Source organism: Doryrhamphus excisus, linkage group LG1, assembly GCF_037039965.1.
Source record: "Doryrhamphus excisus strain RoL-2023G ecotype Guam linkage group LG1, RoL_Dexc_Guam_v1.1, whole genome shotgun sequence".
Lineage (NCBI taxonomy): Eukaryota > Metazoa > Chordata > Actinopteri > Syngnathiformes > Syngnathidae > Doryrhamphus > Doryrhamphus excisus.
Window position 1 is genome coordinate 1,664,161 of NC_136357.1, and position 26,684 is coordinate 1,690,844.

At 38.1% G+C, this 26,684-nt stretch overlaps 4 protein-coding genes across 4 annotated transcripts; 3 read left to right on the plus strand and 1 right to left on the minus strand.

The window, feature by feature from the left end:
• Positions 1–172: 172 nt before the first annotated feature.
• On the plus strand, positions 173–10,512 carry prmt7 (protein arginine methyltransferase 7). The gene is made up of 17 exons (XM_058076549.2): positions 173–418; positions 1,203–1,239; positions 1,504–1,653; positions 1,850–1,958; positions 2,301–2,413; positions 3,350–3,579; positions 3,657–3,837; positions 3,919–4,046; positions 5,203–5,341; positions 5,411–5,494; positions 5,578–5,625; positions 7,035–7,124; positions 7,272–7,433; positions 9,389–9,463; positions 9,606–9,766; positions 9,925–10,021; positions 10,094–10,512. The coding sequence occupies exons 1-17, from the start codon at positions 324–326 to the stop codon at positions 10,271–10,273; spliced, it is 2,079 nt and encodes a 692-aa protein (XP_057932532.2). The 5' UTR covers positions 173–323; the 3' UTR covers positions 10,274–10,512.
• Positions 10,513–11,583: 1,071 nt separating this feature from the next.
• ciapin1 (cytokine induced apoptosis inhibitor 1) lies at positions 11,584–16,218 on the minus strand. The gene is made up of 9 exons (XM_058076291.2): positions 16,123–16,218; positions 15,479–15,641; positions 14,133–14,276; positions 13,961–14,040; positions 13,681–13,849; positions 13,532–13,608; positions 13,339–13,460; positions 13,189–13,270; positions 11,584–11,974 (listed from the first exon to the last, which is right to left on the minus strand). The coding sequence occupies exons 2-9, from the start codon at positions 15,633–15,635 to the stop codon at positions 11,864–11,866; spliced, it is 942 nt and encodes a 313-aa protein (XP_057932274.2). The 5' UTR covers positions 15,636–15,641; positions 16,123–16,218; the 3' UTR covers positions 11,584–11,863.
• Positions 16,219–16,415: 197 nt separating this feature from the next.
• On the plus strand, positions 16,416–21,170 carry coq9 (coenzyme Q9 homolog (S. cerevisiae)). Its single transcript, XM_058076290.2, has 9 exons — positions 16,416–16,569; positions 17,517–17,703; positions 17,804–17,939; positions 19,307–19,449; positions 19,533–19,617; positions 19,735–19,839; positions 20,586–20,741; positions 20,835–20,888; positions 21,009–21,170. The coding sequence occupies exons 1-9, from the start codon at positions 16,473–16,475 to the stop codon at positions 21,042–21,044; spliced, it is 999 nt and encodes a 332-aa protein (XP_057932273.2). The 5' UTR covers positions 16,416–16,472; the 3' UTR covers positions 21,045–21,170.
• A 1,206-nt stretch (positions 21,171–22,376) lies between these two features.
• polr2c (RNA polymerase II subunit C) lies at positions 22,377–26,419 on the plus strand. The gene is made up of 9 exons (XM_058075656.2): positions 22,377–22,560; positions 23,024–23,073; positions 23,159–23,227; positions 23,297–23,349; positions 24,449–24,577; positions 24,655–24,706; positions 25,716–25,884; positions 25,960–26,034; positions 26,129–26,419. Exons 1-9 carry the CDS (start codon positions 22,475–22,477, stop codon positions 26,271–26,273), a joined length of 828 nt encoding a protein of 275 aa, XP_057931639.1. The 5' UTR covers positions 22,377–22,474; the 3' UTR covers positions 26,274–26,419.
• The last annotated feature ends 265 nt before the right edge of the window (positions 26,420–26,684 follow it).

Genomic DNA, 26,684 nt, shown 5'->3' on the forward strand with positions numbered 1-26,684 from the left:
TTAATTTGTCATTCTTTACTCACTTTTTTGTCTCCTATGCTGCTATGCTTTTTTTTCCTCCGGCATTTTACGTCATATTCAAATGAAATGTAAATCAGAATATGACGTCACATAGTGACTTCTAGAACAGCCAATAGCTACTTTTCTTACTGACAAGTTGGAAACTATGCCCATTTCCGTTACTATCCGTGACGCCATCACAAAGATGGCGGCCTCCACTCCAGTAATGCTGGATCTGTAAAGTCTCACTTTGAAGTGTGGATTTAACAGCGGGTCTTGTTTGATTTTTTTACCCTCGCATTGTCGGGATAATTGTGGCCGAAATGAAGAACTTTTGTGGACGAGCCAACCCGACCACTGGAGCTTTGGACTGGGTGGAGGAGAGCGAGGAGTACGACTATCACCAGGAGATAGCCCGGTAGCTAGCATCACAGCATCACAGCATGTAGCACACAGACAAGTTCCAACGTTAGGAACAAACACGGACAATTAGAACCAGAATACTACATAAATGTTGTCCTTACGACTGAAAGAATGAAACGAGTGTTTGACCTCGAGCAAGGCACATTTTAACGTAACTATCATTAATCCAAATGCCAAAATACCAAGTGTAGTATCAGCATTGGTTCGATACAATTTACACTTCTTATATGTCTTATTTTCACAAATATCTGATTGTAACTGTTTTGTTATTCATATTGTTACATTGGTGGTATGTACCGTATTTTCCGGACTATAAGTCACACTTTTTTTCATAGGTTGGCTGTTCCTGCGACTTATACTCCAGAGCGACTTATTAATGAAAAAACTGTTATGTTCCATAAACACTGGACACCTTTTCTGTTCATGTTTATTTTTTGTGTATCTGAATAAGCATTGTGTTAGCATATCTTACACCTATTCAGCCTGTTTTATATTCTTTTATTAATGTTAGAACTTGCCTTCCAAGAGGACGTAATGTCTGTTTTGGTCAAGTAGTTTGGAAAATAAATTACCAGAAAAAATGCAACTTATACTCCAGTGCGACTTATATATGTTTTTTTATACCTAATTATGCTTTTTTTGGCCTTGTGCGACTTATACTCCGGAGCGACTTATAGTCCAGAAAATACGGTATATGTATAAAAGTAAAAGTAAAGAGCAGTATCGTCTCCCCGTTGAATACGGTACATTTCCAATAGTTGCAATATGTTTGTTTTCAGGTCAAGTTATGCTGATATGCTGCATGATCATGACAGGGTAAGTCGTGTTTTTTTTACATGCTGAAAAACTACATTATATTTAACATTTGATGTAAATGACCATATATGAGTGGATGTATAAATTTACATATATTCTGTACATGTTCATTGCTTTATTGTTGTGAAAATGTATTGTTTTCTGAGACATTGTGGGACCTTCCCACAGGACTGTAATCTACCTGTGGTGGGTTATGTCATTGTCAAATACATTATGTTTTTTTTATTATTACTTTTTAGTAAAATGCATATGGTGTGTCTGCAGAATGAAAAGTACTACAAAGGTATCCGGGCAGCCGTGGCTCGAGTCCGAGCTCGGGGTGAGAAAGTCATCGTCCTGGATATCGGAACAGGAACCGGGTTATTGTCCATGATGGCTGTTACTGCTGGAGCTGACTTCTGCTATGCTGTGGAGGTTATTTTCTCGATTATTTTGTCGCAAAGATACGTTTTTTTAATTCATTTTGCAAGGCATTGTCATGTAATAAGTGTCAGTGCTGTGGTTGCCAGATGTTTGTGTACAGTTTAGATAAGAGTGTATGTTTGCTTTCCCCTCAAATTCAATCAACGCACGCATTACACTCATTCGTGTACCTTTCTGTGGCCTGCAGGTGTTCAAACCCATGGCCGACGCCGCCCGCCGCATCGTGGCAAAAAACGGCTTCGCCGACAAGATCAAGATTATTGACAAACACTCCACTGACGTCACTGTCGGACCAGGTTGGAAATACACTCTCTGCAGTTGTGTGTGAATCTCTTAGAATTGAGCTTTAATTGTTTTTTTCACACACATCATTGAAAAAAAATCATACTTTCTAATTATTATTTTTAGCAAAAGTCTTATTTGTGCCTTCATATCACATCTACAATATTGGGTAATAGGAGTGTAGTGGTGACTATAGGGGTGTTATTTCATGCCTTAGAAGGCTCTAATGATGTTCACAACAGTTCTCTAACTACCAAAATATTGTAGAACTTCACTTGCCACAGTTGGGTTTGGAACCATCACCCTTTTACGTAGCTGATTAGATACGTGTTGTGTGTGTGTGTGATCCATTTCAGGTGAAGATATGGAAGTGAAGGCCAATGTTCTGGTCACGGAGCTCTTTGATACGGAGCTGATTGGTGAGGGGGCTCTGCCTAGCTACGAACACGCTCACCAAAGTCTTGTTCAGGTTTGTGTTTCTTTCCCATCACTAACCTGAAGGATCATGGGAAATGTGCTTTTGTACAGTATAATATTACAGTAATATGTGTTAAGTTGTGCTTCTTTATCACTGGGTTCCACCATATTTTAAAGCAGGGGTCTCAAACACGTGGCCCGCGGGCCAAATGTGGCCCGCAGGACACTTGTTTGAGGCCCCCGCCTTGACATGAAAGTTTAATGTTTGAAGTTTGATATGGATGCTGTATGGTATCATGTACCCAGAAAAAATTATTAAGTTTGATTAATGTTCATGTTAAAGGTTAAATAACTGTTAATAGTTATCCTCCCTATCCGTGTGGAAGTGGTAAGTTTTTGGCTTTTTTTAAGTTTAAAGGAAATAACTCGGAGGCTACCGTTTAGGTGGCTAGCTCTCTAGTTTGCGAGTTAGCATGTGTCTCAAGACCCTGCAGTTGCGCAATATGTTGTAAATAAAAAGAGTATAAATGTGACTATAGTCGTGTTTTGTCATGTCTACAGGGCTCTAATAATGCTTTGTTCATTTTAATCTGAAAAAAATCATTTGTCTACCCACCAACTATATGTGGTTTCTTAAGTTTATATTATTTGCCGTTTTATTATTATTATTATTATATTTATTTATTTATTACTGATTGATTTTCTTTATTCTTGATTTGTTTATTTTTCATCTTATTTTGTGTAGAAAAATAAAAATTAAGATATTTGAGAACAGTGGAATGTTTTATCAGAGCTTTTATTGTAGAAAATCGGAACCAAAGCACTGAAAAAGTTTGTATATTTTTCTGTTTTTAATAAATGCGTTTTTTTGTTTTTATTTTGAAAACCTGATGTGGCCCAATCTCACCCAGACCCTAGCTCCAGTGGCCCCCCAAGTAAATTGAGTTTGAGACCCCTGTTTTAAAGTCAGCCTCCATCTTTCCTGCAGGAGGGTTGTGAGGCCGTCCCCCACCGGGCTACTGTCTACGCCCAGCTAGTCGAGTCCCCTCTCCTGTGGAGCTGGGCTCAGCTGCAGCCGCTGGAGGTGGACGGCACCCGCTTGTCGCCCCCGCCCGCTGTGGGCCGCTGCGGCGGCTCCCATTCAGTGTGCGACATCCAGCTCGGCCAGGTTTCACCTCGCAGCTTCACTCCGCTGGGTCCGCTCTGCACCATGTTCAGGTATTTAATGAACCCTCTTGCACCCAACAAAGTCCCTTTGTTCCCGACTGTGTCATTTTCTCTCACCCTCGCGTCAGCGTGGACTTCAGTAAGCCAATCAGCAGCGCCCCCCGGTCCTACTCCTCTCGCTTTGTGGCTCGGGCAAACGGTCAGGCTCAAGTGGTCCTCTCCTGGTGGGAGCTGGACATGGACCCCGGTGGAACAGTGGTGTGCTCCATGGCGCCCAGCTGGACATATCCACATCCAAAAATGGCTCCGGTTAGTGAACAAAGCCAGTGAAAGAGTGTGCTGTTGTCAGTGTGTGTTCATAACTGTTGTGTGTGTGTATGTGTGTGTTAGTGGCGAGACCACTGGATGCAGAGCGTGTATTTCCTGCCGGCTGAAAGCAAGGTGACTGAAGGACAGGAAGTGACGCTAACTGTCTGCCACGATGACTACAGTCTGTGGTACAGACTCCACTCCCCCTGGTACGTCGTTTTCAGTTCCTCTTATTTGTGCACATAGTAGAACCTTGGTTAGCGTCATTATTCCCTTCCTGAATGTCTAAAACCAAAGTAAAATGAATAAAAAGTATATAAAATAAAAATGACTTCAATAAAAGCTTAAAAATGGTAAACAAAAAAAAAAGACAAATAAATAAAAAATGACTGAAAACTGCAAAAAAATTTACTTAAGTGGGTCACAACTTAAAATATGGGCTTTAATGTTAAATAATTGGTGTTAAATGAGCTTAATTAAACCACCTGTCATAAAAAGGATTAAACTCTTATTTTTTCCCCAATATATGAAAAGTTAAAAATGTCAATCATTGATTGGACACATAACTAAAAAAAATTTTTTCACATAGTAAATAAATACATGTGACTTTTTTTTCTTGGGAAACAGTTCAAAAAGGCAAAAAATTATGTATTTAATGACATGGTGTGGCGGGTTTTGGTTATTGGTGATGATTATTATTTTAGTTTTATTTATATTAAAATATTATTAAAATCATTTATATACTTATGCATATTTTCAATTCATATATTTTTATTTATATATTTATTCATATATTTATTTATATATATTATAATTTATACATTTTATTATTGTAGTTTTTTTTATTGTTGTTTTCAAATGTGCAGTAGGCGAATTAAAAATGTTTTTGTTTTATGTTTTTATGTTCTGTGGGCCAATAAAAAAACAAGCCTCGAGCTGCAAATGGCCCCGGGCCACACTTTGGACACCCTGGTAATACAGAAACAATGAAAAAATCATTATGATGGTAATTATGAATGCAGTTATTGTTGGTCAGCCTAAACATTTTTTTCCTTTCCATAGTATCCCTAAAATGTATTTTAATGTTTTAATGATGCATTTTACTTCCTTGCCAATAAAAAATTAGCGTCAGACCACAAATGGCCCCCGGGCTGCACTTTGGACACCCCTGAACTTGACGGTTCTTACGTTGCTGTTGTTGTTAATGACGATGTTAACAATTTGCGGTTCTGTTTCATTGCTCGTGTTAAGAAAATGTTTTATTTTTGAGCAACTTGATTGATGGGACACTTGCTAATCGCTAAGTAAGACATCTTCCTGCCTCACGTAAAGATTCCCTTTTTTCCCGCATATTCTTCCTGCCAGCCAACAGCATCCGCAGGGCGACTTGCTTCTCTCGCGTCCGTGTTGTGTGTGCCAGGCCCACCTGGTTTGGACTCGACCACGCTTTGGCGAGCTTAACGACAAACTTCGCACGGAGAGCTACGTCAGCGCGCTGCGCAGCGTGAGTGGAACCCATCTGGCACGATGCGTTGTTGACGTGCGTTTTGACCGCCTCTGCTGCTGCTGCCAGGTTCTGAAGAAGGACAGCGTTTGTCTCGGAGTGAGCGATGGAAGTCTCCTTCCTGTGTTTGCGCACGTGCTCGGAGCCAAAAAGGTGCGCTGCGGTGATGTCGGTTGCCAATCCGTCCGTGTTGGACGCCTCTCTTGACTCGCTCTTCTCTGTGTGAATGATCTCAGGTCTTTGCTTTGGAAAACTCCAGGATGTCCAAACAGGTTATTGAGCAGGTAACGGCAGGTTCTGGCCCCCCACTGATCACTTTTAATGCACACAAGAGTCCCCTCTTTAGAAAGAAGTTTGATGATGGAACAAATACAAGGAGACAAGGGAGGAACTGGTTGATGATGTCAAGGGAATTGGGAGCACTGTGAGCAAGAGAAGCATGACTAAGACACTTTGCGGTTATGGATTGAGATCTTGCAATGACCGCAAAGTTCCCCTGCTTGTCTGAATGTTTGACACTCACAAGGCTGGGAAGAATGTGATGTGGTCACATGACACCAAAATGGAGTGGTTCCACGTCATTTTGGTTATGGTAATGGTTTGATTTCATTTGAACATGCATCAGATTACAATTGAGTGCATCCCATAATCAGTTCCCAGTTCCACATGTCCGAAAGGAGTAGGAAGAAGCAAAGCTTATTAAATCCTACCCCTCCATCTGGTACTTTTACAATCAGAAACTGACATTTGTTCACTTCCTGCTTTCACAATTTTAATTTTAATTTTAATTTTAATTTTAATTTTAATTTTAATTTTAATTTTAATTTTAATTTTAATTTTAATTTTAATTTTAATTTTAATTTTAATTTTAATTTTAATTTTAATTTTAATTTTAATTTTAATTTTAATTTTAATTTTAATTTTAATTTCAATTTCATTTGAAACACCAAATGCTTGGACTATGTTAAAAACAATCCATTCCATAGTTTGATTATTAAATCCTACGCCTCCATCTGGTACTTTTACAATCAGTAACTGTGACATTTGTTCACTTCCTGCTTTCATAACATATTTTAATTTTAATTATTTTTTTTTCATTTGAAACACTTATATGCTAAGACTACGTTAAAAACAATCCATTCCATAGTTTGATTCCACATACTGAAATGCTATGGCTAGCATAGCGTAGTCCTAGCATAGAAGTGTTTCAAATGTACTTCTTCCCTGAGATCATATTTCTCCTCTCTTGTAGAGAAGTATTGGATGATATTTTTAGCTAATTGCTTATTTTTAGCCTTATGCATTATTTTAGCAGTTTGAACATGAACTATATCAGCAAGTTGAAGTATTTGTGATTTTACAAATAAGAATTTTCTCTTTAGAATTACAGAAATCCCTCCTTTTATTGCTTATTTGGTTGCAGACCCGGCCGTGATAAGTGAATTACCGTCTAGTAGGAATATTTTGTTGTTTGGAGCATAGAAAACCTGTTTACCACCTTCTAAATACACTTTTCAACATTATTAGAGCCCTCTAAACATGAAGTAACACCCCTATAATCATCTTTGCACTCCGATTACCCAATATAGTTCACATAATAACAGACAATAATATATATAACATAAAATTTGCTTAATTGTGCATATATTTGACTAATAATAGGTTCAGTAATGAATATATTCCAATTCTCCAGGTGCTGGAATCCAACTCAATGAAAGGAGGAGTCGAGCTGCTGGAAATCAGGCCTGAGCAATTGACCAGTAATGATTTAGGAGGCGAGCAGGTACAGTGGATTTAAATGTCCGGCATACATTTATGAATGTTTAAATGGATGCCATGTTTACTTCCCCAAGTTTGAATGCACTTTGTGTCGCCTACCGAAGAATCTGATCTAAGCGAATCACGTTGAACATCCTGTCTCGCGCGTCAGATATCCGTGCTGATGGGTGAACCGCACTTCAGCACCAGCCTTCTACCATGGCATGCTCTCTTCTTCTGGTACTGCCGCACCGCCCTGGCCGGATTGCTGCGACCCGACGCCACCATCCTGCCCTGTTCTGCTACTTTGCACGTGGTGGCTGTGGAGTTCCAGGTCTGACATCTGAAACTTTTACTGTACATGTATGATGGTATGAAAGGAAAGACTTGCTTGGTTATTGTAGATGTATTATCCAAGCTAATATACGTCTAAATAGGACATATTTAGCCCAGATTTCCGTCTCTGAGGCGTTCCCAGGCCAGTCTATCCAACTTATCTTGGTTCTTCTTTGAGACACCTTGACCAGATACCCGAACCACTTCACTGGGCTTCTCTCAATACGGAGGAGCAGCCTCTCTGGGATGACGGTGCCTCTCACCTTGTCTCTAAGGGAGAGCCCAGCCACTCGCTTGCACCCGCCATCTTGTCCTTTCGGTCACTACCCACAGCTCATGACCATAAGTAAGGGTAGGAATGTAGATGGACCGGATCAACAGACCCCCCATGAAGAGAAAGAACAATGGATGAATGTACATTTTTTCCCCACGTAAATGACAAATGGTAATGGTTTTATTTCATTTGAACATGCATCAGATTACAATTGAATGCATCACATAATCAGTTCCCAGTTCCACATGTCCGAAAGGAGTAGGAAGAAGCAAAGCTTATTAAATCCTACCCCTCCATCTGGTACTTTTACAATCAGTAACTGTTTCATTTGTTCACTTCCTGCTTTCCTCATCTAATTTAATTTTTTTTTTAGTTTTATTTGACAAGGTGATATGAGCATCCAATGTCATAATGGGTACCATACCTGCTTTTCTAATATAATTTAATTTTAAATTTTATAAAATTTTATCAAATTGTATTTTATTTTATTAAAAAAATATATTTATTATTTTTTATAAAATAAAATTTTATAAAATGTTATTTTATTTATTTTTTTAAAATAACATAAAATTTTATAAATGTTATTTTATTTAATTTTTTAAAATAAAATCATTTTATAAAAGTTATAAAAAATTTATTTTAAAATAAAATACAATTTTATATGTAAAATATATTAATTTAATTTGTTACGTACCTCTTACTCAGTGATATGAGCATCCAATGCCATAATGGGTACCATACTTGCTTTTCTAATATAATTTAATTTTAAATTTTATAAAATTTTATAAAATTTTATAAAATGTTATTTTATTTTATTAAAAAAATAAAATAAAATATGTATTTTTATAAAATAAAATTTTATAAAATGTTATTTTATTTAATTTTTAAAAAATAAAATCATTTTATAAAATGTTATAAAAAATTTATTTTATTTTAAAATAAAAATACAATTTTATATATAAAATATATTAATTTAATTTAATTAGTCACGTACCTCGTACTCGGTGATATGAGCATCCAATGCCATAATGGGTACCATAGTGCGTGTCAATATAGTGATATATATAGCACATCATGACTGGTTCAAGACTCTTCATCCTTGTATTTAGCAAACATCAACTGCTTGTATTGTTTCTTGAATTGGCTCATCGTTGTGCATTGTTTGATTTCCTTACTCAATCCATTCCATAGTTTGATTCCACATACTGAAATGCTATGGCTAGCATAACGTAGTCCTAGCATAGAAGTGTTTCACATTTAGTTTAATTACAGAAATCCCTTCTTTTATTGGTTATTTGGTCGCGATAAGTAAATTACAACCTAGTAGGAATATTTTAAATACGCTTTTCAACATTATTAGAGCCCTCTAGACATGAAGTAACACCCCTATAATCATCTTTGCACTCTGATTACCCAATATAGTTAACATAATAACAGAAAATAATATATACAACATAAAATTAGCTTAATTTTGCATATCTTTGACTAATAATAGGTTCAGTAATGAATATATTCCAATTCCCCGGGTGCTGGAATCCAACTCAATGAAGTCCTAGCATAGAAGTGTTTCAAATGTACTTCTAACCCAGAGATCATAGAGAAGTATTGGATGACATTTTTAGCTAATTGGTTATTTGATTAATGGTAACTGTATTAATTGATGATGTGTCATGTGATAGGATTTGTGGAGGATCCGTGCCCCGTGTGGGACCTGTGAGGGCTTCGATGTCACACCCATGGATGAAATGGTCCAGGTCAATTTTTTTGTTGTCTTTCTTTCAATTGAAAGTTTAAAACAAAAGATGCCCTGCCCCCGCCCCCGCCCCCCCAGTTGGGGCATGGTGCGTGTTGCTGTTGTTCGTAAGGTGGAATAAAATACTCTTCTGTCCTTTTTAGAAGTCTCTGGATTTCCGGGAGTCTCGGGAGGCCGAGCCCCACCCTCTGTGGGAGTATCCGTGTCGCGCCCTCACTCCGTCTGCGGCTATCATGACCTTTGACTTCACACAGTGCGTCCCTCAACAGCCTATCGTCCGCCGAGGTTCTCTGCCTTTCATAAGGTATTCTTATCGTCATGCTAGCTTGATGTTCTCCGACTTTGGCTCAACATTTGCAATAAAAGTGACTATTAGATTCAGTTCCAGAACCCTCCCCACTTGAAAATGACCCCCCCACACAAATTCATAGCTAGCAAGTTAGCTTCTTTTGCGCGTTTCAGGAGCGGACGTTGCCACGGCGTGGCTCTATGGTTGGAATACCACCTCACCCGGGACGTCAGCGTCAGCACGGGTCTAACCGGACCAGTCGACGAGCAGGTATGAGACACGACCGTCGTTGTCCTCGACCGCGAATGTCGGGCTTTGTTGACGACGCCAAGCTCCCTGCAGGGCTGCTGTGAGTGGAGCCGCCACAGGAAACAAGGCGTGTATTTCTTCAGGTCAGGATGGCAGAGCTCAGGTGACGGCAGAGCCGCCGTGTCGTACGACGTCACCTTTCAGCCCGCTTCGGGCGACATCAAGATGGACTTCAGCATGGACCAGACGCAGACTATAGGAGGGACTTTGTAACCTTTTAACGTTTTACCGTAGAAATTCTCTCGTTTCAACAGGATTATTTTTTGGTGGCCTTGATGATGACACCGTAGACAAAGTAAGAAAGTAACTTTTTAACTTCTTTGACCTTCGCTAAAGGTTTGATGCCTAACTGTTGAATGTTTCAGTACTTTTTACACAAGGAGCTGAATGGCAAATTTCCCAGCAGGTGTGTGATCCATGAACGGAGCAATAAATGTCCTGCTTCAATTAGATCCGCTTTTGAAACGTTCCTCTTAGTAATGGATCAACATCACCTCTAAGGCCCTGTTCAGACCACAAAATTTGGTCTATGACAGGGGTCTCAAACTCAATTTACCTGGGGGCCACTGGAGCTAGGGTCTGGGCGAGACTGGGCCGCATCAGGTTTAAAATTTTTTTTTTTAAATTAAAAACGGAAAAATTAATAAACTTTGCTTTGGTTCCGATTTTCTACAATAAAAGCTCTGATAAAACATTCCACTGTTCTCAAATATATTAATTTTTATTTTTCTACACAAAATAAGATGAAAAATAAATCAAGAATAAAGAAAATCAATCACAGTAATAAATATAATAAAAACTTAAGAAACCACATATACTTGGTGGGTAGACAAATGATTTTTTTCAGATTAAAATGAACAAAGCATTATTAGAGCCCTGTAGACATGACAAAACACGACTATAGTCACATTTATACTCTTTTTATTTACAACATATTGCGCAACTGCAGGGTCTTGAGACACATGCTAACTCGCAAACTAGAGAGCTAGCCACCTAAACGGTAGCCTTCAAGTTATTTCCTTTAAACTTAAAAAGCCAAAAACTTACCACTTCCACACGGATAGGGAGGATAACTATTAACAGTTATTTAACCTTTAACATGAACATTAATCAAATGTAATAATTTTTTCTGGGTACATGATACCATACAGCATCCATATCAAACTAACATTAAACTTTCATATCAAGGCGGGGGCCTCAAACTAGTGGCCCGCGGGCCGCGTGTTTGAGACCCCTGGTCTATGAGAAAGTGTCTCATCTGAATGAGAACGGATCACTGGGTGAAAACGATGTCATACATAAGGCGCACCTACGCTGTGGTGCTGTGATTGGGGGGGGGGGGGGGGGCTGGCTGACTTTTGGTTGACCTATGTGATAAACTGTAATAACTCCAAAACAAAAGCAGCACAAACGTTCATTTTACCTGCACAAACAATTGAGACTATTTGACATGATAATTAAATATAATTCTAATAAAATGTTTTATGTGTTTCACTCCAACTGGCTTAACTGCCATCCATAGTTAAACACATCTTGATGTCTTTTAGAGGTAAAGAAGACGCTGTAGAAACATCTCATTTTAAAGTCTTTTTACTAAACAAGTCTTAGGAATACAATCATAGAAGGATACATGGTTTATTGCGTGAGAATGAAAAACATTTCTTAAACGCAAATGAAAGTTGGAATATCCTGCACGTCTTCTTTAGACATCATCTAAATGTTTTCGCTTTTTTAGCATTTTATGGATCTTCCCAACCAATCCAGCACAGAAGCGGAATCATCCATTTTCAAGTTGAGGAATCTTCAAGCGTCTGTCAGCGTGCTGTTTTCCAACACAATCTTCTCTCCTGGTTTGAATGCTGGCATCCCCAGGTATGGACAGCTGGCACATCGGAATGCATCGCCAAGGTAACACTGTTAGAGACACACACACACACACACACACGACTTCAAGTGTCAAGGTTTTGTACTCTGAAGTGGAATTCAATATTATTACTACGGATGGTATGACCTGTTACCGAGAACGGTTATGGTAATGGTTTTATTTCATTTGAACATGCATCAGATTACAATTGAGTGCATCCCATAATCAGTTCCACATGTCCGAAAGGAGTAGGAAGAAGCAAAGCTTATTAAATCCTACCCCTCCATCTGGTACTTTTACAATCAGTAGCTGTTACATTTGTTCACTTCCTGCTTTCCATAATACAGTTTAAGGTTTTTTTTTTTGTTTGTTTTTTAATAATGCATATGAGCATCCAATGCCATAATGGGTACCATAGTAAGTGTCAATATAGTGATAAATATAGCACATCATGACTGGTCATTCAGAAGGTTCAAAATCGCTTACCGGTTATCACGATTCGATTAACCTGCACATAAATTATGAAAAATTGGGGGGGGGGGGGGGGTTCCAGGTTTTAGTGCAAACTTGTAGAATGATACTTTTACAATCACTAACTGTTACATTTGTTCACTTCCTGCTTTCCATAATATAATTTTCATTTTTTTAGTTTTATTTGACAAGATGATATGAGCATCCAATGCCATAATGGGTACCATAGTAAGTCTCAATATAGTGATATATATAGCATGAATGAATGAATGAATGGTTCAAGACTCTTCATCCTTGTATTTGATTCCACATACTGAAATGCTATGGCTAGCATAACGTAGTCCTAGCATAGAAGTGTTTCAAATGTACTTCTTCCCTGAGATCATATTTCTCCTCTCTTGTAGAGAAGTATTGGATGACATTATTAGCTAATTGCTTATTTTTAGCCTTATGCATTATTTTAGCTGTTTGAAGATGAACTATATCAGCAAGTTGAAGTATTTGTGATTTTAGAAAGAAGGAGTTAAGAGAATGTTAGGAGAATGCGGTGGCTAGCTATCAGTTGACGCAGACTGACTCAATTAGCATATGTTGGGAATGGAATATTTTCCATTTTTCTGCTGAATGTGAGTGCAACATGTATGTACTTCTCTACAACAGAGACCTCACACACATACAGTTTGATTATGCTGATCATTGCAGCGCCTCTCTGACAGAAATGATAAAAGAAAAGGTTTCTATTCGGAGATCGATTGGACACGGCTAAAACTTTGTCGTCCATTAGTGTACTCACACTTCCACAGGCAGACTTTGGCAAATTTGTTTTCGGTTGTCCCTTATTCTCCTCTTCCAGCTCCTCAGCGAGACCGCACGTGCTGCCACAAAGAGACACCATTGAAGTTCCTGATGTAGACCAGACTGTAGCACAAGCGTCAAAACTCACCAGTTCTTGCAGGCTTTCTTCTTCTTGCCTGCTCCCTCCCCGCAGGTGGGCGCTTTCAGAGACGCCGGGTCTGGCTTCTTGAAATCCTCCTCGTCTAGCAGATCGTCAGAGTCCACCAGATCCTGGCCCGGACAGGAAGCAGGAGCTCAGTACAGACGGCTCAAATGTTAGCAAGAGCAGCAGCGGGACTCACCACGTCGCCGTCGTTCATGTCGTTGGCCGATAGCGTCCACATTTTCACTGCGTTAGGATCCAGAGCTGGTTTCTCTGCTGAAATGATGAGCATCGCCAATTCAAGGCCTGATGACCAGTTTGCCAGTTTTACTGGTCCCAATACAATACCTGGCTGAGTGTTTCTTTTCCCAAAAGACAGCTTTATGGAGCTGGTTGATCCGACCTCAAAGTTGGGTTTGCTTGCGGACATGCGTACTCGTGACAGCGTGTTTCCGTGGTAACCGGTAGCCGCCCGCAGTGCGTTCAAAGCCTCCGCACTTAGTTGTGTTTTACTAACCTGGAGGGAGGAACACTTTTTTAATTCTAAATGTTCTTCTCTTATTGATTATATTTACATAACAACATGGAATTTCTCTCCATACGTGATCATGTCTATCATGTCTCCCACCTCTGTCGCTGACATCAATCCTGATAACTTCAGAGCGGACGTCAGCTTCTCAACGGTCCTCACAGTCTGCGCATCCACGCCTGCAACACAAAGCACATTTCATACAGGTATGCGGAGCAGGTCTGCTTTCCACGGTACTAACAGGATGAAGGTGACAATAACTGCATCCTACCTGTGACAGGTTCATCCAGAATTAACCTCCCACCCGGTTTCAGCACCCTGGCCAGCTCTGCCAGAGACTCGGAGCTGTGTATGGACGAGCCGTCGGCCAGCAGACACGAGAGCACGCAGTCGAACGTGGACGCTTCATGGGACGCTGCATGGCGAGGAGAACACAAACCACGGATTTTCGTTAGGTTTGAGGTAAAAGTTAGATTATTATGGGAGTAGAGTCATAATGACGAAACTTACAGGAAGAAAAAAGAGAGCATTCACTTCATTTTGTCACTACATGTGTTGCTTTACAGAATATCTACCGTATTTTCCGGACTATAAGCGGCACTTTTTTTCATAGGTTGGCTGTTCCTGCGACTTATACTCCAGAGCGACATATAAATGAAAAAAGTACACCTTTTGTGTTCATGTTTATTTTTTGTGTATCTGAATAAGCATTGTGTTAGCATATCTTACACCTATTCAGCCTGTTCTATATTATTTTATTAATGTTAGAACTTGCCTTCCAAGAGGACGTAATGTCTGTTTTGGTCAAGTAGTTTGGAAAATAAATTACCCGCAAAAAATGCGATTTATACTCCAGTACGAATTATGTATGTTTTTTTATACCTAATTATGCATTTTCAGCCTTGTGCGACTTATACTCCGGAGCGACTTGTAGTCCAGACAATACGATATATACCGTATTTTCCGGATTATAAGTGGCACTTTTTTTCATAGGTTGGCTGTTCCTGCGACTTATACTCCAGTGCGACTTATGTATGTTTTTTTAAATTATGCATTTTTGGCCTTGTGCAACTTATACTCTGAAGCGACTTATAGTAATGGTAATGGTTTTATTTCATTTGAACATGCATCAGATTACAATTGAGTGCATCCCATAATCAGTTCCCAGTTCCGCATGTCCAAAAGGAGTAGGAAGAAGCAAAGCTTATTAAATCCTACCCCTCCATCTGGTACTTTTACAGTCAGTGTTACATTTGTTCACTTCCTGCTTTCATAATATAATTTTTTTTTTTTTAGTTTTTTTAATTTTAATTTTTTTAGTTTTATTTGACAGGATGTTTGAAGATGAACTATATCAGCAAGTTGAAGTATTTGTGATTTTAGAAATAAGGAGTTAGTATGTTCTCTGTAGGCGGCATTATGAATTATCCTTACCGACCTTTTTTGCAGTACATTTAGCGAGTGAAGATTGCTTTTATAGTTATTAGCCCATATTTCCACACAATATTTCCACTTATACTCTGGAGCGACTTATAGTCCAGAAAATATGGTATATACCCCTTGCATTGATTGATGCCCATAAATTGAAATGAGGACAAATCTATGCTTTCTACTCACACAGCAGCAGTCTTTCCATGTTTTCCACTGAAACTCTGCCATCTGCCCCAACAATGGCACCAACATCCTCTGCGAACTCTTTCAAAGTGGCAGGCGATGATGGCTGAGCCCAAACCATCAGCACCTTATCCCCAGTTTTGATACCGAGGTCTGCCATGAGGACCTAGAAGGAAACCGACGTCAGTGGGCCCCAAACCTTTTCCACAGAAAAACCGGAGGATGGCGGAGGCTTTTAAACATGCTAAATGTTTTTAAAATGTTATGCAATTTTATTTAGGGTAGCCAATAGCAATATTCCTTACTGACAACTTACTGCTGATAACGACGCGATAACATTAAGCAACGGAAATTACCCAGTATCTCTCAAGTCTTACATCAGCCAATCTCCTGCCGTCTTTTATACGCCGAATAAATACAAAAATATATTTATATTCCTATGTCATATCACAGAAAATGAATTAATGCGACGTACACGCTTACATTACGGATTCTGACGAAAGCCGACCACCTGACACACAAAGTATTGCGCAGCTCGCGTCTACTTCTATATACTAAATTGGTTACTTAATCCTTGTGGATATGTAGAAATTAGCACAGATATTAGCACTGATATAAAACTGTATAATAGTCAATAGGTAACGTACCCTTGGTTTGGACGACGGTCTGAAGGTACAAAGATACACAAAATAGAATAGTCCGGTCGTATTTCCTGTTTGTTTTAAAAAATAAGAGACTGATTTCCGTTTGTTTTAAAAAATAAGAGACTGATTTCCGTCTTAATGATGTGGAAAAGGGGTGCTGTAAATGAATGTGTAAAATACACGATTACACATTTATCCACTTTGCTTTTCACATATGTAACCATATATTATATAATTAAAATTTAACAAGTTTAAGTTATTTTACGCTTGCATCATGACCACCTGACTAGTTTGTGTCGCCTCTCTGAGTCGCGCTAAAGTGACGTCAGAAAGTCTAAAGGAAAATAACCAACATGGCGGCGCTGCTGAGGGCTGTACGTGCTGGAAGGGCACTTCGGGGGCTGGGCAGCAGTAAATATGGACCACCACCAGCAGCAGCATCATTTGATCGTATGTGATGGAAACGAATAATGTTTTATTTCGCTGCGCGATCACTCGGAGTATTCGCCAACAACGTCTCTTATCAAGAGAAGGTGATCGTGAAGGACGGAATTGTGTATCGCCTCCGCTTTTGTAAAACTGGCGTTTTTATTTGACATCTTGGTGGTTTTGTGGATTGCGAGCTCACAAAGGTGACAAAAGTCTGCTCACTGGTTATGTAAGATGTTGGCGGATCCAATATCACCTCTTAAGTGCTCCGAGATATTTCAGTATCTGTGTTTAAAAGGTGTCAGTTGGTTGTAAATGTTAGCTAATTTAACATTTAGCCACATAAACCCATCAAAACAACGAGAGAAATGCTGCAAGTTAGCCCAGCTACCAGGGAAGCCAGACTGGAGGGATATCAGTCAGTATTGTTATGACCAGTTGCAATCAGTAGTTTTATTTTGCCGTATATTATTATTATATTAATGGAAATAAAAAATATATGTATAATGTTGACAATAATATCATTTGTCATCTGTAATTTGTAGGGCCATTATCGGCCGCCAAAATTTATTGTGCCAAATCTTTGAACAACCACCGTCACCGTGTTTTTGTCCGACTCTCACTCTGTTCCCCCAGCACTGGACGACATTTACAGCAACACATACTAGCACAAGTCTTATTTTGGCTTATAATTTATGCTATATTGGGTAATACGACCGTAAAGGTGACTATAGGGGTGTTATTTCCTGTCTAGGGGCTAATCTGTCTAATAATGTTTAAAAAGTGTATGTAGAAGGTCATAACCAGGTTTTCTGTATGCCTACTATGAAAATATTCAATTTCCAAAGAACAAATCCTACATTTACTTATGGTCGGATCTGGAACCAATTAACTGTGCTAAACGAGGGATTACATGTTGCGCCCGTAGTATGACTGGATTGTGAATTGACAGCTTTTCCTCCTTCCAGTTGTAGCAGCACCAGCAGCAAAACCCGAGTGTGTCAGTGTCAAACGCGGCTTCCGCTGTGCAGCGCTGATGCTTCAGGATGAATCCAAATCCAACAAACACGTCGGTCAGGACCCAACAGCCGGGACGACCCAGGGAGAGTCGACAAGTAACACACACGCTGACGAATCCACTAGAGCAAACAGCAGGTCAGTGTGTTACTTTTATGTGCAGAACACAACACTGAAGGATTTCTGGGTACTCAAGTTCAAACTGCTACTGTCTTGTTTGTTTCTTATTTACTATTAGTTTCCAGGATGAGAGTGAAGAGCAAGGTGAGGAGTACGAAACGGAGGAGCAGCTTCAAGGGCGAATCCTGGCCGCTGCTTTGGAGTTTGTCCCGCAGCATGGTTGGACCGCGGAGGCCATTGCGGCCGGCGCTGAGGTGAGATGGGGGGGGGATAAGCGCTCATGATTTGGGGGAGGAGCATGCATCAGATTACAATTGAGTGCATCCCATAATCAGTTCCCAGTTCCACATGTCCAAAAGGAGTAGGAAGAAGCAAAGCTTATTAAATCCTACCCCTCCATCTGGTACTTTTACAATCACTAACTGTTACATTTGTTCAATTTCTGCCTTTCTACTATAATTAATTTAGTTTTTTTTGTGGTATTTTTATTTTTTGTCACGTACCGAAGTACGAGGTGACATGACCATACAATAACATAATGGGCACCATAGTAACTGTCAATAATAGTGATACATACCGTATTTTCCAGACTATAAGTGGCACTTTTTTTCATAGGTTGGCTGTTCCTGCGACTTATACTCCAGAGCGACTTATAAATAAAAAAGTGTTTATGTTCCATAAACACTGGACACCTTTTCTGTTCATGTTTATTTTTTGTGTATCTGAATAAGCATTGTGTTAGCATATCTTACACCTATTCAGCCTGTTCTATATTATTTTATTAATGTTAGAACTTGGCTTCCAAGAGGACGTAATGTCTGTTTTGGTCAAGTAGTTTGGAAAATAAATTAACCGCAAAAAATTTGTTTTTTTTTAACCTAATTATGCATTTTTGGTCTTGTGTGACTTATACTCCGGAGCGACTTATAGTCCAGAAAATACGGTATATATCACATCATGACTGGTTCAAGACTCTTCATCCTTGTATTTAGCAATTTTTTTTAGCAATTCAATTATTTTTAATTTTTAATTTTTAATTTTTAATTTTTAATTTTTAATTTTTAATTTTTAATTTTTAATTTTTAATTTTTAATTTTTAATTTTTAATTTTTAATTTTTAATTTTTAATTTTTAATTTTTAATTTTTAATTTTTAATTTTTAATTTTTAATTCGTCCCGTACCAAAGTACAAGGTGATATGAGCCTCCAATGCCATAATGGGTACCATAGTAAGTGTCAATATAGTGATATATATAGCACATCATGACTGGTTCAAGACTCTTCATCCTTGTATTTAGCAAACATCAACTGCTTGTATTGTTTCTTGAATTGGCTCATCGTTGTGCATTGTTTGATTTCCTTACTCAATCCATCCCATAGTTTGATTCCACATACTGAAATGCTGAAGTGTTTCAAATGTGTTTTAATGTCAGGTGGCTGAATTTATTGGGCTACATTCACTCCAAAAAGCCAGAATGTACGGTGTTTCCACCAAAATGTGATCCAATTCTCAAATTTAAAAAAAATGCACAAGGAGTTGGAGAAAGATTCCTCAATGAATGTGTTGATTTTGCGAGGGCTAAATCCGGGTAAAAATATCCCACATGTGTGTTGGCGCCAGACGCTGGGCCTGTCGTCGGCGTCCGCCGGCATGTTTAACAACGGAGCTGGAGACTTGGTGCTGCATTTCGTTGCTCAGTGCAATTCCCAACTGGCCGACATCCTCGCCGAACAACACAAGCAGGTCCAGCTGGGACAAGCAGAGTATGCACACACCATTTATACATCTGGAAAGCCAAAATCAATCTACCAGTTGATTTTTTTTTGGTAACTCCATGCTCTTGCAGACCAAAGAAGACTGCTGACTTTCTAAGAGATGCAGTGGAGACCAGACTTCGGATGCACGTCCCCTACATAGAAACATGGCCGCAGGTAAACTGTGCATGATGGTGAGTGACAGCATGGAAGACAGATCAGCCTGGTGGTGGTTTTCCCTGTCAGATTTTTAAGACTCCTACTAGATTCTTGACTCCGTGTTTGTCTCCTCAGGCGATGAGCATCCTGCTACTGCCTCATAACATCCCTGAGGCTCTGAAACACCTTTCCACCCTGGTGGACGACATCTGGTACTACGCTGGAGACAGATCCACAGACGTGAGCGGGTCTAATTGTTTGCTCCTTTCCTGCTCCCGCTTTTGCAGTCCTTCGCAGCGTCGTGTACTTGTTTTCACAACGTCCGCACGCGGCCAACACCATAAAACACAATGATCAAGTCTGGTGCTTGTGTATTTCACCCAACATTACTGTAACATTAGTGGCTAGTGTACAATACTACATATCACCGTCATGTAATGGTAATGGTTTTATTTCATTTGAACATGCATCAGATTACAATTGAGTGCATCCCATAATCAGTTCCCAGTTCCGCATGTCCAAAAGGAGCAGGAAGAAGCAAAGCTTATTAAATCCTACCCCTCCATCTAGTACTTTTACAATCAGTAACTGTTACATTTGTTCACTTCCTGCTTTTCTAATATAATTATTTTTTTTTATAAAATATAATTATGAAAATAAAATGTTTAAAATAAAATAAAATTTTATATACAAAATATATTTATATAAAATTTAATTTAATTTAATTTAATTTAATTTAATTTAATTTAATTTTATTTTAATTTTTCAAATGTACTTCTTCCCTGAGATCATATTTCTCTTGTAGAGAAGTATTGGATGACATTTTTTAGCTCATTGGTTATTTTTAGCCTTATGCATTATTTTAGCTGTTTGAAGATGAACTATGTATTTATGATTTAAGAAACATCCTCCAATGCAAAATATTTAATTAGCCTGACAGCCATTGTGCCATTTTGCTCTGTAAAAATCCATTTCTGTTCTTCCAGATGAACTGGTACAGAAAAAGAGCAGCACTGACGGGCATCTATAACACCACGGAGCTGGTGATGCTGCAGGATTCTTCCCCAGACTTCCAGGACACTTGGATCTTTCTCGACAACCGCATTCAGGATGCAGTCAACATGGCCACCTCCGCCAAACAGGTGTCGTGCTGCCAAATATGGAGGCTTTGATTGATCTCCAAGCTAACATTGAATGTAGACGTTGTAAATCATGTGTTGTCGTTTGTCCATCAGTTGCAGTCGACGGGTGAAGCGGTAGTGCAGGGCCTCATGGGTGCTGCTTTAACTGTAAGTCTTCTCTACCATTTGTACATCGCATGTTTACTGGCAAGTCTGGTCCTTTGAATTATGCAGGGAAATTAAATGAATATTCGTTTTTTTTCCCATTTGTTTTGTTTGTGCCTGCAGCTGAAGAATCTCTCCGGAATGAACCAGCGGCGATGAGGCCAAGCACCTTCACAAGACGGATCCCAGACCTGATATGACACATGCTCTCTGGCCGAACCATTACAATATTCACTTATGATCAGATCCTTTCAGCTCTTCAATAAAGTAAATATTATATATTTAGCAATTGAGTGATTATTATTATCCTATTCAGAACCCATTTAAGTCGACAACCCGTCCATGTGGACCAACTCATCATGCTTTTATTTAAAATGCCTCCTTATTAACCTGACTGACAATGAATAAAATAGCTTCTAGTTGTGCGCACATTGCAAGGCGAGACCACCTGCAAGGCATTTCCTGTCGCATCGGGTGGTGGACATGTCCTTGCTACCTGTAGCCACTACGAGCAATAGCTGGAAGCTCCCTTGTGGATTGAAAGAGAATGGATTGAAGCGTTGGCTTGGATTAATATCATTAGAATTTCACAGAAAAAAAACTTCAATAAAAATTATAAAATTTGAAGTCATTTTAAGAATATAGTCACAATTATGAATGTTTTACAACAGTAACATAGGAGGGAAAACAACATCATTTTAGTGGCATTAATTTGAAATATTAGGGTTTTTTTAAGTCCTAATGAGTGTTTTTTTATAAAGTCAAAATATTAAGAAACAAGTCATATTTTAAAGAACAAAAATAACGAGAATAAAGTCGGATTATTAAAACAATTCTATAATTAGTAATAATAATTTAAAAATATTTTTTTAAGTTGTAATATTACAAAATAAAACTTTTTTTTTTTTTAATTAAGGTTTGGGGAAAAGTTATAATATAAAACTAGAATCCAAATTTTCTGTGAAGGTCAAGGTCTTTCGGGACCTTTCTCACAATGGGGCCCCTGACACCCAGAATCTTCAGGAACTGCTGTGTAGAGGAGCCAGCGTAGACTCTACAGCCGATTTCTCATAGACAAGGAAAATGGAACAAGAATGAAGGTGTGTTTATATTTTCACACCTATTTGACGTCATATTTTACTAAAAAATACATCACAAATGTATGTTCACGTGGTCTGGTGTATTCTTATACTGTGTGCAACCGTGTTACTTTACCAGCTTTTATTTTGAAGGTACTATGACTTCACTGGCCGTATAGCACCGATGTTGCCCGAGTGTTACCGAGCGGACCGGCCAGGGATAATTTAGTATTTTTTTGTTAAAATCCAAGATAAAATACGGGAAAACGTTAAAATGTTAGTGCGCCGGTAAAGAAAACGGGCTTGGACGGGATCCATTCATAGCATAGCTTTCGTCCGGATTCTTACGGGACAGTGCGAGGTACAATAAAAACAACTGCCTGAAGAGGGCAGTACATCCAACATGGTTGCATTGTCTACACAAGGCGAAGAAGAAAATGCGCCTCATTCGTTTCCTTGTGTGCATGGTTTAGTTACGTTAATATTCGTTCTCGCTATCGCTTGATAAAGATGCCGTATGCTAACCAGCCCACCGTAAAAATCACGGAGCTTTCAGATGAAAATGTCAAGTTTGTTATCGAGAACACAGATTTGGCGTAAGTGTTGCCTTAGCTTTGTTTACCGCTAGCGGTTAGCATAGCTCTTGTACATCTAGTGACCAGACAATGCCATTCGCTATAATGTTCACGAAAACGATGCACAACCTTTGAATTATATTTAAAATTCATTAATTGCTTCACGAAGCCGAGAGCTATTTACATTAAAATATTTGGTGTAAGTGTTGCGTTAGCTTTGTTTACCGTTAGCAGTTAGCATAGCTCTTGTACATCTAGTGAGCCATAATGTTCACGGAAACGATGCACAACCTTTGAATTATATTTAAAATTCCTTAATTGATTCACGAAGTTGAGAGCTATTTAAATTCTGTTGCATTAAAAAATGCTAGCGATTTAAGCTATGTGTTAGCTTGTGTAACCTATTGTGTTTTCTTTATTTAAGTGACTGGAGGATTACTACTTGTCAACACGGTCTTAAATGTTCTTTTTTATCTCTCATTAGGGTTGCTAACTCCATTAGACGAGTCTTCATGTCAGAAGTACCCACTATAGGTAAGATCACCTGTGGAACCTGTGGAAGTGCAGTGCGTTGCTTAGCAATCATGCTCACAACTAATGCTCCAATATTTCTAAGCAGCAATCGACTGGATCCAGATAGACGCCAACTCATCAGTTTTGCACGACGAGTTCATCGCTCACAGAGTCGGTATGTGCGTTAGACGACTTCATGTTGTGTCTTTGTGCCATCACGTGACATCTCTTGGCATCTTCTCAGGTCTCATCCCGCTCACCAGCGATGACATTGTTGAAAAGATGCAGTACTCCAGGGTAAGTGGCCTCATTTGGTCGTATAAAAATAATTATAATTAAAGTATCATAATAGGGTTAAAGTAAATGTAGTAGCTAAATAAAGCAGAATGTTTTTTTTCTACTTATTTCAACATTCTTCTTGAATTGTAATTTATTTTTATAATATTTAGATTTTATTCACAGAAAATTTTGACTTTAGTTTAATATTATAACTTTTCCCCAAACCTTAATTTAAAAAAATACAGTTTTATTTTGTAATATTACAACTAAAAAATTATAATTTTTTAATTATTTTTAAATTATTATTAGTAATTATTACTAATTATAGAATTGTTTTAAGAATCCGACTTTATTCTCTTTATTTTGTTCTTTAAAATATGACTTGTTTCTTAATATTTTGACTTTATCAAAAATAAATTTCTCTCTACTTCTTGAATAATAGTTTTTAAAAATTTTTGATTTTGATTTTCTTCACAGAAGATTTTATATTATAACTTTTACGCAAACCTTGTTTAAAAAAATTACAAAAATGAAAAATGTGGAATTATTTTAAAATTATTATTATTATTAATTATTTCAAATTATAGAATTGTTTTAATAATCCGACTTTATTCTCATTAAATTGGGACTTTTTTGTTTAGAATAGTTTAGAAATCTTTAGAATATAACTTGTTTCTTAATATTTTGACTATTAAAAATGTTCTCATTAGGACTTAAAACAAATCTTTAATATTTCAAATTAATGCCACTAAAAATGAAGTTTTCCCTCTTATGTTACCGTTGTAAAACATTCATCATTGTGACTACTGTATATTCTTAAAATGACTGCAAATTTTATAATTTTTATTGAAGTTTCTTCTGTGAAATTCTGATATTAATCCAAGCCAATGCTTCAATCCATTCTTTTTCCTATTATTATTATTATTATTATTAATTATTACTAATGATGGAATTGTCTTAATAATCCGACTTTATTCTCATGAAATTGGGACTTTTTTGTTCTTTAGAATATGACTTGTTTCTTAATATTTTGACTTTATTATATTTATAAAGTAAAGAAAATAAATAGAATTTAATAAGTGAATACTAATAATACTAATAACGGATTCCGCACCAGGAATGTACCTGCAACGAATTCTGTCAAGAGTGCTCTGTGGAGCTGACGCTGGACGTTCGCTGCACCGATGAGAAGACGCGCAACGTCACCTCGCGTGATCTGCTGTCCAACAACCACAGAGTCATCCCCGTGGGTCTCCAACACGTCCTTCCTGTTTTTCCCAAGTACATCACGGCACCGACCCTTCTCCCGTCTCTGCCTTGCAGGTGACTTCCAGGAGTCGAGACAACGATCCCAATGACGACGCCGAACGAAACGGTGAGAAACGTGTTGAAATCTGGTCACCACCTGAGGATCGAACCAGCAAGGGAGATGACCAGATTGGTCTGCGACCTGAGCTGTGCCGCCACGCCAGACTTTTGGAGGGAAAATTTGTAGTTAGCAGTTAGCCGGCATTTGAAATATTGGGATGTATTAGTATGTTGAAACATTACATGAGGATTGAGGATCGAACCAGCAACCATCAGATTGGGTGATCACTATGGAATAAGCAGTTTTTGGCTTTGTGCTTGCTGTTTTTGGACTTATTTCAACTGTCTTCTTGAATAAGAATTTTTTTAAATAATATTTTGATTTTCGTCACAGAAAATTTTGACTTTAGTTTTATGTTATAACTTTCTCCAAACCTTATTGTTAAAAAATTACAGTTTTTTTTTGTCATATTACAAACAGGTGGAATTATTTTATTTTACTGTAACTGTTACATTTGTTCACTTCCTGTTTTTCTAATATAATTTTTTTTAATAAAATAAAATTGTATAAAAATAAAATACAATTTTATTTAAAAAAATAAAATAAAAATAAAAATGATTTTTTAATAAAAACAAAGATAAAATAAAATTTTATAAAAAATTAATTTAAATTTTATTATTAAATAAAATTGTATATATAAAATATATTTATATACAATTTATTTTATTTATTAGTATTATTAATTATTATGTGGAATTGTTTTAATAATCTGACTTTATTCTCATGAAATTGTCTCTTTTTTTGTTCTTTAGAATATGATTTGTTTCTTAATATTTTGAGTTTATTACAAAAAAATTCTAATTAGGACTTCAATTTTTTTTTATATTTCAAATTAATGCCGCTAAAAATGACGTCGTTTTCCCTCCTATGTTACTTTTGTAAAACATTCATAATTGTGACTATATTCTTAAATTGACTGCAAATTTTATAATTTTTATTGAAGTTTTTTTCAGTGAAATTCTCCTGATATGAATAATCCAAGCCAACGCTTCAATCCACTCTCTTTCCTTTCCAGAGATTTTGCTTGTGAAGCTCCGCAAAGGCCAGGAACTGCGCCTGAGAGCCTACGCCAAGAAAGGCTTCGGTAAGGAGCACGCCAAGTGGAACCCGACTGCGGGAGTGGCGTTCGAGTACGACCCCGACAATGCGCTGCGGCACACGGTCTACCCTCGGCCAGAGGAATGGTACGGTTCTACTTTCACAGCAAGAAGGAAAACCTCTAAAAATAAAAATATCATTTGTTGCCGTGCCGGTTCTAGGCCCAAGAGTGAATATTCGGAAATCGAGGAGGATGAGGTCCAGGCTCCCTACGATCCCAATGGAAAACCAGAAAGGTAAGAAATAAGTTTCCAATTGGAGGAACTGGTTTGGATGTTTTTTTAGCATGTCGCATCTCTAATGGCTTCCACTGTCTCCTCCTCCCTGAAGGTTCTTCTACAACGTTGAGTCTTGCGGCTCCCTGCGACCCGAGACCATCGTCATGTCCGCGTTGGCCATCCTCAAAAAGAAGCTGAGCGACCTGCAGACGCAGCTCAACCACGAGATCCAGAGCGACGTGCTCACAATCAACTGAAGGGGCCTCGCCACTCCCAACGGGACCGCTTGGGATCACCGAGTATCCCAAAAAGCATCCGGACGTTTACATTTTCCACCTGACAGAAATGGTAAACTATTTTTTATTCATATTTACATTTCATTCAAATAAATACGCCATCTTGTAAAAAAAACTTTTGTCTCAATTCAACTTCACTTTTTTTGGTGAAACTGACCTAATACTGTATGTACCCTTGGAACCTAATACTGTAGTACCCTTGGAACCTAATACTGTAGTACCCTTGGAACCTAATACTGTAGTACCCTTGGAACCTAATACTGTATGTACATTAGGTCAACCTAATACTGTAGTACCCTTGGAACCTAATACTGTAGTACCCTTGGAACCTAATACTGTATGTACCCTTGGAACCTAATACTGTAGTTCCCT